Raw genomic sequence first — 12,201 nt, 5'->3', positions numbered from 1 at the left:
GCTGGAGTGACTTTTGCTGTTGGAACTCGGGTTTGAGTCCAGCATGAACTTTTTTGTTATTTTCATGTCGATGGACACTGAATATTATGTGGTTTGAATAGAGGATTCCTAATATTGTTTGCCGAGACCAACATTAATGACCCATCAGCATTTTAAAGTCTAATATCCCTGCACATGCAGCAATGACATTTCTGCTGCTATCTTTGCAAAACGAGTTAACAGTCACATGTTATCTGGATGAGTGCTGCAGAATGCCGTTTTTATAAGGCATGTAGATGTGTGTGTCTTTCATATTAAACATGATCGCTGGTAGATAGCCACAGAAGTCGTAACACAGTTTCATCTGGGCGGATCCCATTTTCCCATGGGTGGATCACAGTTTACCTGAGAGGAACACAGTTTAACACAGCTGAAGACTTCTCCACGCTGCTTTCAAACTCTGAGTAAACAACGTATGCTTCACTGGGAGGCTGTCTGAAGGTGTACACATGTCTCAGATGGACTTGGTATCACATTAGGAACGATATTCAGTGATAAATCGGGCAACAATAGCTGGTTTTAAGGATTTATTCGAGCGATCACAGTTTAACACAGCTGAAGGACTTCTCCACGCTGCTTTCAAACTGTGAGTAAAGAACATGTGCTTCACTTGGAGGCTGTCTGAAGGTGTACACAGGTCTCAGATGGACTTGGTATCACATTAAGAACGATATTCAGAAATAAGTCTGGCAACAATAGCTGATTTAAATGATTTATTGGAGCTCGCAATGTTTTGAACAGACATCCCCGATCAACTCGTTTTTCTTTTTGTAGTCCTCGCTGTTCGCGTCCGGATATTGCCATCGTAAGCACAACCTCACACACTGGTACTGAATGTGCATCAAAGTGTTCCTATCCAGCCAACTATACCAAAAGATGTATGTAAACGACAGAAGAAGCGATCGAAATGTGTATTTCAGTCGAGGCCACGCCTCCACATCTGTCAACCAGTTGATCGGGGAACCAGTCAATCCGGAACACCGGCCCGAACCGAAAGATCCACAGGCGCATGTATGCAGCGAACATTTCAAGTTTCCGGACGACTACTATGAGTATGATAAAACATAACATGGGATTTATTGAACAACCATTACTTAATGGAGATGCAGTACCATCGGTCTTTCTGGTGTCATCACCGACCAGGACACCAGTTCGGCCAGTTGAGAAATCGCCCTCTGCAAGTGTGAAGCGACGGAGGACCAGAAGTAGTGCTCGGAGTAAGAATAAGGTATGTTATGGCGCATTTCCATTGCAGCGGGTATCCCCGTTTAAACGTCCTTTATCGTCCAGGCCAGGCCAGTTTTTGGTGGCCTTTCCATATAGCGTAGTACCGGTGTTACCGTTTAACTGGTTACACCGGGGAACTCGTTACGTTACGTTAACGGTAGGAATGGGGCGTGTAGGAAATACACATTTCGATCGCTTCTTTTGTTGTTTACATTGATCTTTTGGTATATTTGGCTCCATAGGAACACTTTGATGCACATTCAGTACCAGTGTGTGAGGTTGTGGTTGCGATGCCGATATCCGGACGCGTAGCTACAGCGAGGACTACAAAATGACAATGAGGTGACTGGGGATGTCTGTTCAAAACATTGCAAACGTGAATAAATCATTTCAAATATGTATTTGTCTCTGACTTTCATTTGTACATCGTTGTTAATATGATGTTTAGTAGCTTTGATAGCTGTCCATGCCTCCAGACAGCCTAAAAGTAAGACACAAGTTGTTTACTCACAGCCCGAATGCAGCATCGAGATCCGTGGCCAGCTGTGATCCTCTCCGATTAACTTGTGACAGGACTTCTTTAGCTATTCTCCAGCGAGCAAGGTTTTTATTAAATACCTCCATCCCTCTCATCACAACAAGACTCTACACTGTGCAGAAAAAAAACAACATAAATGAAAATAACCTTGCTGGATAGCTTGACATCAAGCATGCTCATTTCTGACGTGGAGCTAATCTGAAGTAAACATTGAATACTGCTTTCTATTCCTCCATCTTGTGACTGTGTAACTCCCTCTCTTGGATATCAGCATGTGAAGGACACTGTTCAGGAACTAGTTGATGCTCTGTATGTGACGACTACTTCCATTCTGGAGAGGATCACAGACACATGGATCCTGAGGTTGAAGCTCAAACTGGTGAAAAGTAATATTTTCCCAACAATTTCCAATAAATGTTATTCTGAAACATAACTATCACTGTTGTCTTTCCTTCTATAACACTGATGTAGGCCAAGAAAAACGTTGCATTGCATAATATCTAAACTTACATTTGGCACTTTAAATGTAGCCAAAAATATGTGAAGCTTGCGCTTAGCCCACCAAAAAGTGCATAGTTGCAACTTAGGCAGTTAAGCATTTTATATCAGTGGGTCCTAATGGTGCAAGACGGGGAAGGCAGACATAATTGCTTAAACATATAGGCTTAACCCTTTAATTGGCAGACCAAGAAAACAAATATATGGAAAAAGTATTTGTTTGCATTTTTTTATCAAATGGGACACAAACTACTTATTTTTTTACTGTCTACACAGTTTTGTTTTTATGAGCCTCAACCAACTGGTCGTGCTGGCAATTTATGGTAAAAGTGCATTTTCAACAATCATCATCTACAGTATTTGTATGCATCAAACTCAAATAAATGTTTTTCTTTTATGGAAAATGAGCAATATACCAGATATATTCATACAAGATAATAAAGGATAATTGTCAACAATTTTCTTTTTTTAAGCCATCAGCATAAATATCGTGGATCATAAAATCCATCAGTTGTTTAACAACTCCTGAATCCATCCCCTCTTGGTTAACCCTACAGCTATTCACACACACACACACACACACACACACACACACACACACACACACACACACACACACACACACACACACACACACACACACACACACACACACACACACACACACAGCCGATCTTTCTCTATGTCTATCTCTACAGTATCTCTATCTATGTCTCTATAGCTATCTATCTCTCTGTCGCTATCTCTCTCTCTCTCTATAATCACAAACCAAGAAAGTTGTGACACTTCCGCCGGTTTATATAGCCTAGACAATGTAGGATATAAATAAATATAAATATATCTAGCATATATATATGTATATACATATATATAAAATAACAATTTCATTATATGGATTCAACTTGTGCCCCCCCCCCCGCTGGACTTGTCTGTGGTTTAGCCGTTACTGTGACATCAGTATCAGCCATGGAAGATAGTTTGTTTGTTTTATTCTAAGCTATCTAGCAAGGTTATTTTCATTTATGTTGTTTTTTTTCTGCACAGTGTAGAGTCTTGTTGTGATGAGGGATGGAGGTATTTAATAAAAACCTTGCTCGCTGGAGAATAGCTAAAGAAGTCCTGTCACAACTTAATCGGAGAGGATCACAGCTGGCCACGGATCTCGATGCTGCATTCGGGCTGTGAGTAAACAACTTGTGTCTTACTTTTAGGCTATCTGGAGGTATGGACAGCTATCAAAGCTACATATCACATTAACAACAATGTACAAATGAAAGTCGGAGACAAATACATATTTGAAATGATTTATTCACGTTTGCAATGTTTTGAACAGACATCCCCAGTCACCTCATTGTCATTGTGTAGTCCTCGCTGTCCGCGTCCGGATATCGGCATCGCAACCACAACCTCACAGACTGGTACTGAATGTGCATCAAAGTGTTCCTATGGAGCCAAATATACCAAAAGATCAATGTAAACAACAAAAGAAGCGATCGAAATGTGTATTTCCTGGTTATTCGACAATGGCTCCTCAAAGTACACGCCCCATTCCTACCGTTAACGTAACGTAACGAGTTCCCCGGTGTAACCAGTTAAACGGTAACACCGGCTAGTGGGTATTTCCCCCCAGTTTTTTCGGCCCCATAAAATCGTGGTTCTAGGGCCAGGGACAACGAGGCTGAGTATGCTAAACTAGAGAGGGAATCGCTAGCAAGGGTGGTACTACATGCATACATATCTAGTAATCAAAATCATTGTATCTACTAAGTAGTACTAAGTAGGCTCGAACCTGTATGGCTGAATTCCCCCTTCCAATCTCTTCATATTGCTCAAAACTTCGCCATGTTTTCGTGTGTTTACCATAGACTGTATATGGTGTTTACAAAGTGAACGCATGGATGACGTCACGACCATCACGTGACTACTGAAAATGGAAAAATGGCAACGGCCTGACGGAATATACAGGTTTTGATAAAAAATAACTATAAAATCATTATTTACCGGGGAATATCGCTGATTTCTTCAGGGTATGGTTTAAACATAATGTTTCACTAAATACTGAAGTTTTGATTAATTATCTAATGAGTGGAGCATTCCTTTAAACTGCAAGAAAAAGGTTTAATGTGTAATGTAGGATACTTAAGTTTAGTCAATGTAAATTTAAACATCAACCAACATGAGCAAAATTAATTCATATTCAAGTAAATAATACTTAAGATTGGTAACTTAATATGTATGTGTTAAAATCTAAATGTCAATATCCTTTATTTTGTTTTTCCCCCGACTCAAATGTCCCTAGCAAGGTGCCGTTGTGACGTCACACCCAAACAAGAGACATTTCGCTGGTGATTACTGTCTGATGCTTCAAACTAACTGGACTTAAATCTTTTTACCTTACTCTGATCATAATGTCTCAGGATCCGTGGTAAGTAATGTGTTCACATTCTCAAATCAACCTAACTTCCCAACATTACGTGACTGACGCTCAGAAGTGAGCTACTCTGTCCTCATCCTGCTAGCTAAAGTAGCAGCATTAGCTAGCTCTTGTAAATATTATGACTTGCAAGCCATATAAGAATGCTCACTTTATGGATTGACATTTTTTGAATGGCGGTACTGGATCAGGTAATGGATTTGCATGCTTTTGTGTGTAACATACTTATATTTACCATTCAGATTGAGTAACGATAGCAGAATCGAAAGAGGAAAAGGAAATGCTAAACATGTCACATGATTGAATGCAACTGAAGCTTTGTCTTATTCTCTCGAGTGTTCCCAACTGTACTGAACTTGAATCACACAAACACGTAACAGTACAACACATTAGTGCTGTATACAATTATTATTGTGCAGATCAAACTGTTAAGACTGTCAGTCAGGTAATTTAGCTAAATAACATTTAAGTCCAGCATCAAACACGACCAAATAGTTACACTAAGCTTCTGGCAACCTTACCTGAACACTAAACAGTATGAACTACATAGCCAGACTAGCAAGTCTTTACTGCATTTTAATATATTCTTTAAATACTTAATTGTAGGTTGCACAACATTGGGATACATTACAAACAAAATACAAAACAAAACAACATACAATTCACATACCAGTGATTTACTTTGTTCTGTTCACTATCATAATAACCACTTAGGGGGTCTTGCTATGTTGTTCCTTAGTTTATTTGTGGCCAGCCACTGTCACGTGTCAGTTTACAGATCAATTAACATGAAATCTCTATTCCATTAATTGATCTATAGGTTACAGAATTATGATGCCACGTGTCGCCTGGCACAGGAAGTAGCAGAAAACCTTCATGAACGAAACAGGCAACAGAGAACAGGGGGGAACCCTGCAAAGGTAAGGTGCTACCTTCACAAAAGAAAGTGGCATGTTACATTTCTCCTAACATCGTCAAGTGTCTCTAGTAGTCAGTTGCTAATATTGTTTGGCTTTTCAGATCAACATGACACTACGGGCGTCTCTGCAGAAGCTCAAACAGAATATTTCCCAGCTCAAAGAGGGTTTGTTGCGAGCATCATCAGCTCGTCGCTTGTATCCTTTCTTCGGATAATGTTCCAAGCAGAGGAAGTCATGAGATTGAGAATACATTTTGGGCTGGAGGGTTTTCTTTGCTTGCAGTAGCATTTATCCTCCTGTAGAGGGAATTAGAGTGCTTTGAAAAGGAATGCCCTTACTACAAAAGCAGTCGAAAGGTTATATCTGTTTATCCTTTAACTACAAACAGACTCAAATAAAAGTATAAAGTGCATCCTTACCCTCAGAGTGATATGACCTTATGCATGACCTTAACATGGCTTCAACAGAATGCAGCCAGAAGCTGATAGGAGGCAGAACCTTATTGATGACCTGCTAACCAGAGAGAAGCAGCTCAATGCCACTTTCAGAGGAGACGTCACAGAGCCTGAATCTTCAAGGTATTTAACATCCAAGCAATATCTTTTAATTTCTAATGACAGGAAAAGTTCATAAGTACATAAAGTTTGCAAATGTCATTATGCATTCTCTGCTAGAATGTGGTGACACAAAAACTTAATTTTGACAATTAAACCACTAGATCCAAATGTCAAGGATTTGGGTGAATCTTCTTAATATGTATAATAAATTAAGTAAATCACTTCAATTAGTAGTAGTTTGTTTGTCCCTGTTCTTATGGGACCTGCAGCTGTGTATAAAGGGTGTTTTCTCAATACTGAGCCATGCTGCTGCCTCAATAGTCCATCCTCTGCTTGAGTTCAGTGGTGATTTTCTTAGATGGTTTTTGTAAGCTTAGAATGAGCCCTTCATATCTATATATAAAGAGTTTTATTTACTTTTCCAGGGAGACTGACATGCTCTACTGCTGTGTTTAAGCAGAATTCTAGATCGTACACACTAAACACTAGCTTTTAATGTTACGTGAGAGCCATTGTAGCTCTCTGGCGAAGGGGATGGTTGAGTTGAGGAGTATTTAGTTCCTGCTCCTTTAAGTACTTAAAGAAAAGTGTTGAATATTTGTCCTCCCTCCCTCTTTGACTGTCAATGTCAGTCATTGTCAGAAGAGCAAAACCAAGCATCATCCCATGATGTCTCAGGGGGTATTTTACTCAGAACATGCCGTCTTTCATTTTGTGATTTTCCTCTGGGATAAAAAAAAAAGAAGTCATATCTGGGGCTGGTTGTCCAATTAAAAATAATGAATCCTCATTCTCTTGTCTATGTCCTTGACCAGAGAGGTCATAGGCTCTGTTCTCTGCTTTGATGATACGTCACTGGTCACTAACTTTCTGTGAAAGCCTTTTTACATCCGGTATGACCCATGTGCTCTGACCTCTCCCTGTGCTATCACACGGAAGGAAGTCTGTCTGTCTGCCATTTTGACAAGGCGATCAACTTCCTGGCTAATTCTTTTTCATTAAGAGACTTGCTCGCTTTGCACTGCTGATCACACATTTGGCACCTCCTGAAATGGACACACACACACAAAATCATATGAATGTGTGGTGTGTGGTTGTCTTGATGAACGAGAATAGAAGTAGCGAGTTTACACAAACTCTCCAGTGAGCATTCATTCCAGTATTAATGGAGCTTTTCAAACAGATAGATACACAGCTTATATCTTCTTCATCATGTGATGTCATGTCAATGTGACAGCTTTGCAAACCATAGGCACTGATTTCTTTGTGTGATGTTTGACCTAGTCTGGTCCAGGTAATATTTGTTTGACAGGAAGTTGTGACAGGAAGAGGAAATGGTGTCATGTTGTCAACTACCTCCAGTGTTTCATTCATTTTTTACATTGTATAGTCTCAGCATTTATATTAAAGTTCCTGTGCGGTACTTACTTTGCACTTGAAATATTTTGGCTCTATGAAACCTGATGTACTTATATGATTCTGTTTTCTTCAAGGTTGTGTCTTCCTGGTCGAATGTACTTATTGTAAGTCGCTTTGGATAAAAGCGTCAGCTAAATGCAATGTAATGTAATGTACGGGGAGTTTTTAGGAGTCATAAATGTCGTATAATGAAACCAAGCATCACTGCTTCATCAGATCAGTAGAACCAGATTAGAAAACCACTTTTATTGATGCTTCTCTCTGATAACTTTCACAAGCTTTGGTTTTAAGATTGATCTACTTAGTGGTGCTTTGCACACACTTTCATCTTTTACAGACCATACACCCAATTACATAAAAGGCTCTGAAAAATAAATTCTCAAATGAAATGTTCTAATAAATTAGCTTGGCACACTGTAATCATGTGGTCTTATAGTTTTAAGTTTACTCAGTCGGACCAAACTTTAATAGTGATTTGTGGTGGGTAGTTTGGATTTGTGGGTAGGAACCGTTCCCACTGTGTGGTCTCTGAGGACAGAATGACGGTGGGGGTGGATTGGCCATGCTTGGATAATCTAAGCCGCTCTTTTTTTGTGAGAACTTTGGGTAAAAGGGATAAAGGTTACAGAGGAGACTTTAATTTATCCATAAGACAATACTTTCTAAGCATCTCCATTTCAGAGAAGAAGGACATGGCGCCTACCTTTGAAGGCTCAGTTCACCTTGTCACCCCTCAGGCCCACCTCTCCACCTTAATTCACTAACCTTTCTTTTGTATTTGATTGCACGGGAAATAGTTGTAATTAGTTAAATCTCCCCAGTCCAAGTCATTCAGTCAGGACCTGGGCGCTCAGGCCCTGATGGCGGCAGGCTAGTACTTTGTTGCTGCCAAGAGATGTGCCCGACTGATTTTGGCGCTCCCCACTGACTGTTTAATTGGATTTTCACACACCGGGCAATTTTGTGGAGGAATTGAAGGGCTGGCAAACAGTTTAATAGTAATCAAACATGTCAGAGAGATTGGACCAAATGCCTTGTCTTCCCTTCTCTTCTAACGGTATCAGCTTCAGTTAGCTAGCCTTGCGAATGGTCTAAAGATGCTTTACAGACCACTTCAAAAAGTAACTTGAATTAGTCATCAAGCTGAGCGATGATTGATTGATTGAAAACTTTATTACAGACTCAGGGTCCAGATAAAAGACAAGGCATTACATATAATAAATTACATACACAGCATAAAAATAATTCATAGTTTAAGAATAATTTAAATCAGTGTCCTACAAAGAGACAACTATACCAATGTCTCCACAGCTGCGATTGGTAGCGTGTAGTACTATACCTTATGTTCGATAAGGCCAACAGGATTTCATTATCAGTCATTAAGCCGGCAAATACATTTATACATAAGATTTCTTAAAACAGCTTGTAGAGTATTGACTCCTGCAGCCACAAACATTTCACTTGCACTAGACCATCGAGGTCTCTTCAGCAATATTCTCATGGCATCATTATAAGCTACTTGAAGTTTCCGTAAACTTGCTTTTCTGTAGTTTGACCACAGATGTGCCGTATCTGAACAGAGACATCTTCACTCCATCTGTACATGCACTAAACTTACGTAGGAGAATGTTTGCTTGTGCATACATCATGCGGCATTGCCTATAAATATTTTCATCATCTGTCATTTGTTCTGTAATAAAGTGTCCAAGATATTTTAACTTATTACAGACACTAAGATTAATATCAGACAATTTAAAATCAGGAAATGTTAGACATTTATCTTCTTTGGTTCTAAAGATCATGACAGCACTCTTACTGGCGTTGTATTTGATGTCATGTTCCACACCATACACAGAACAAACAGCAAGAAGCTGCTGAAGACCAGTGCTAGATGGACTCAGCCCACAAGATCATCTGCATACATAATATGGTTCACTAGAGTACTACCAATCATGCATCCAGTATTACAGGCTTTCAGTCGCTTGGACAGATCATCAATATAAAGGTTAAAAAGAACTGGGGACATAATTCCACCTTGTCTGACACCATTGCTAACCCCAAATGGGGCTGAGACCCTATTCTCCATTTGCATAGTCTGGTGGCCATACGAGTAGACCAGAATTCTCACAATGTATTTGGGCACCCCTCTTTGACTCAGTTTAACAAATGACTTCCTATGATTAACACAATCAAAGGCTTTAGAAGCATCAATGAAACACATAAGAACTGATGAGTTATTACTAGGGCCGGGACTCGATTAAAAAAATTAATCTAATTAATTAGAGGCTTTGTAATTAATTAATCGAAATTAATCGCATTTTTAATCACATACATATTTGACCTGAGAACAGTGAGAAGCAATTTTTTTCACATGGATTTTAGTATACCATTAGGCGCATTCACACCGCAGTACTTTTCCCACAAAGGTTCATGAGAACTTAGTTCATGAGAACTCTTTGAACCTGGGGGAGGATTAGGCAAATGAAGCCGCTGACGTCACTTCTTCTTCTTCTGCTTTGGGTTTACTGGCAGGCCGCAAACCACTTCACGGCGTATACTGCCGCCCAAAGTCCCCGGCCGGAAGTCCCCGGAGTTGGGGAAGGCTTCAGTAGAAGCTGCTGGGACTCCCAGCAGCTTCTACTGAAGCCTTCCGAGTAAATCGCCAGAACGCCGACACCTCCTCATCTCCACCGCTCCCATGTTTTATTTTGTGTTGCCATAAGTTAGTCTCTCTGCGTTTCTGCGCTGGGATAATGCTAATGCTAATAATGCTAATGCGAGGATAATAAAATGGCGGCTTCACAAAACTTTTTGGGAGTTTTACGGGGCGTGGTTTGCAATCCGCCCAGCCAATCAGAAATATAGCTCTTTTCTCACAAGAGAGCCGCACGAAGTCCCTGCTCTCTAGCAGCTCTCTGCTCTCTAGCAGGGACTTTCGTGGGGGTAAAAAGGTTCTCATGAACTAATTTTAGTACCGGCTCTTTTTGGTGTGAACGCGATAAAAGAGGCTAACGTCCACGCTAGCTTCCACGCTAGCTGCTATATGTTTTGCATTGAGGTGATACTTGAGGCTTGATGTGCTGCGGTGATATGCGAATTCCTTTTTGCATAATTTGCACACAACCGTGCTCTTATCGACGCTTCCATCCGTCCGTTTTTTAAAACAAAATTTCCCACTGTTGTTCACTGTGGTTTGTTGTTGTCTGAAGTCATGAACGTTAGTTGGTGCTCCAGTATAATCGGTACGCCTGAAACTCATCCAGTGAGAAACGTTCCGCGGTGCAAAAATAAGTGCGATTAAAATGCGTTAATTTTTTTAACGCATTAATTTTTGTGCAATTAATTAATCTTAATTAACGCGTTAAAGTCCCGGCCCTAGTTATTACCTCTATATTTGTTGACAATTTCCTTTAAGGAAATACACAAGTCAGTGCCATGTTTAGCCTTAAAGCCAAACTGGTTATCTGTTGAGTTAATAAAGTCATCTAATCTGTCCAGCAGAATTCTCTCTAGGACTTTTGACAATATGCTGGCTAATGCTATGGGCCTATAGTTATCTAGGCTTCCCACTTTACTGGCTTTGTCCTTAATAACTGGCACTAACAGAACAGACAACATTGAGTCTGGTAACAAGCCATGACTCATAAAGGCAGTAAAGCAGATAGAAAGAAGAGGAGCTATCTTTACACTAGCATATTTAAGATGTTCAGCAGAAATATGATCTACACCACTGGCTTTGTTGTCCGACAGCTTGTTTATAGCTTGGCACACCTCATGTGGTATTATCACCATTGACTCATTTTTATCAATATCATCTACCCTATACAGTTCACTTTGGACACAGTTGAATAAGGTACTATAATGCTGTTGCCATAACTCTACAATGTTGTCTGTTTCCGGATGTTCCGTCAACAGTGCATGGTAGAGATATTTTTATTTATTAATAGCCCTCACTTCTTTCCAAAAATCCATAACATTGTTACTTAGCAGCTTCTTAGCCATGGAATCGGCCCTCATGGCTTGCTCATTTTTACAGATGAAGCGAATAGCATACTTGTATCTTGCATTAGTAAGCTTCTTGTACTCAAATACAGACCCTTGTCTGGGTCTGCCTGCCATAGCCCATGATTTGGTGGCTTCACAGGCTTCAGCATGATACTCAGCTACATACCTATTCCAGCCAGGCCTGATGTTATGAGTCTTATTGTTACTTTTGTAGTAAGGCTTACTGCCTTCATACAGAGCACTTACTATATCACTGTACATGGAGCAGATATCACTCCTATGCTTTGCATCCTTACAGTTAACATCACTACACATAATTGCATCTCTAGGTAGATGAATATTAATTAAGGATGTATCCGTCTGAGCATAATAGGATGTAATGTCTTCCTTTGTGAGGGTTGACCAGTCTAGAGTTTCTGTTTGAACACTATTTACATTTCTGGTTAGCCCAGGTAGATGTTCGACATTTATTGACATAGCAACAGGTATATGATCAGTCGTTGCTGTCCCATACAGAATGCTCATACACTCAAGTGAAGCATGCGCATCAGCTGTACTAATACA

The 12,201-nt window shown here is 40.0% G+C and overlaps 1 protein-coding gene across 2 annotated transcripts in view; it reads left to right on the top strand.

Annotated features, from left to right (window-relative positions):
- The first annotated feature begins 3,460 nt into the window (after positions 1–3,460).
- Positions 3,461–12,201, top strand: part of stx8 (syntaxin 8) — a 50,832-nt gene continuing 42,091 nt past the window's right edge. Inside the window, exons 1-5 of one of the 2 annotated variants that reach the window (XM_034203404.1) lie at positions 3,461–3,483; positions 4,602–4,727; positions 5,557–5,656; positions 5,757–5,851; positions 6,124–6,234. In XM_034203404.1, the coding sequence (XP_034059295.1) occupies positions 4,711–4,727; positions 5,557–5,656; positions 5,757–5,851; positions 6,124–6,234 (323 nt within the window). In that variant the 5' untranslated portion in view covers positions 3,461–3,483; positions 4,602–4,710. The remainder of the gene's footprint in view (positions 3,484–4,601; positions 4,728–5,556; positions 5,657–5,756; positions 5,852–6,123; positions 6,235–12,201) is intronic. The other variant, XM_034203403.1, reaches the window with a different exon arrangement.

Source organism: Gymnodraco acuticeps, unplaced genomic scaffold (assembly GCF_902827175.1).
Source record: "Gymnodraco acuticeps unplaced genomic scaffold, fGymAcu1.1, whole genome shotgun sequence".
In the NCBI taxonomy this organism is placed as follows: Eukaryota; Metazoa; Chordata; class Actinopteri; order Perciformes; family Bathydraconidae; genus Gymnodraco; species Gymnodraco acuticeps.
Note: the sequence above shows the minus strand (reverse complement) of the source record. Positions and strands in the feature narration are given on the sequence as shown.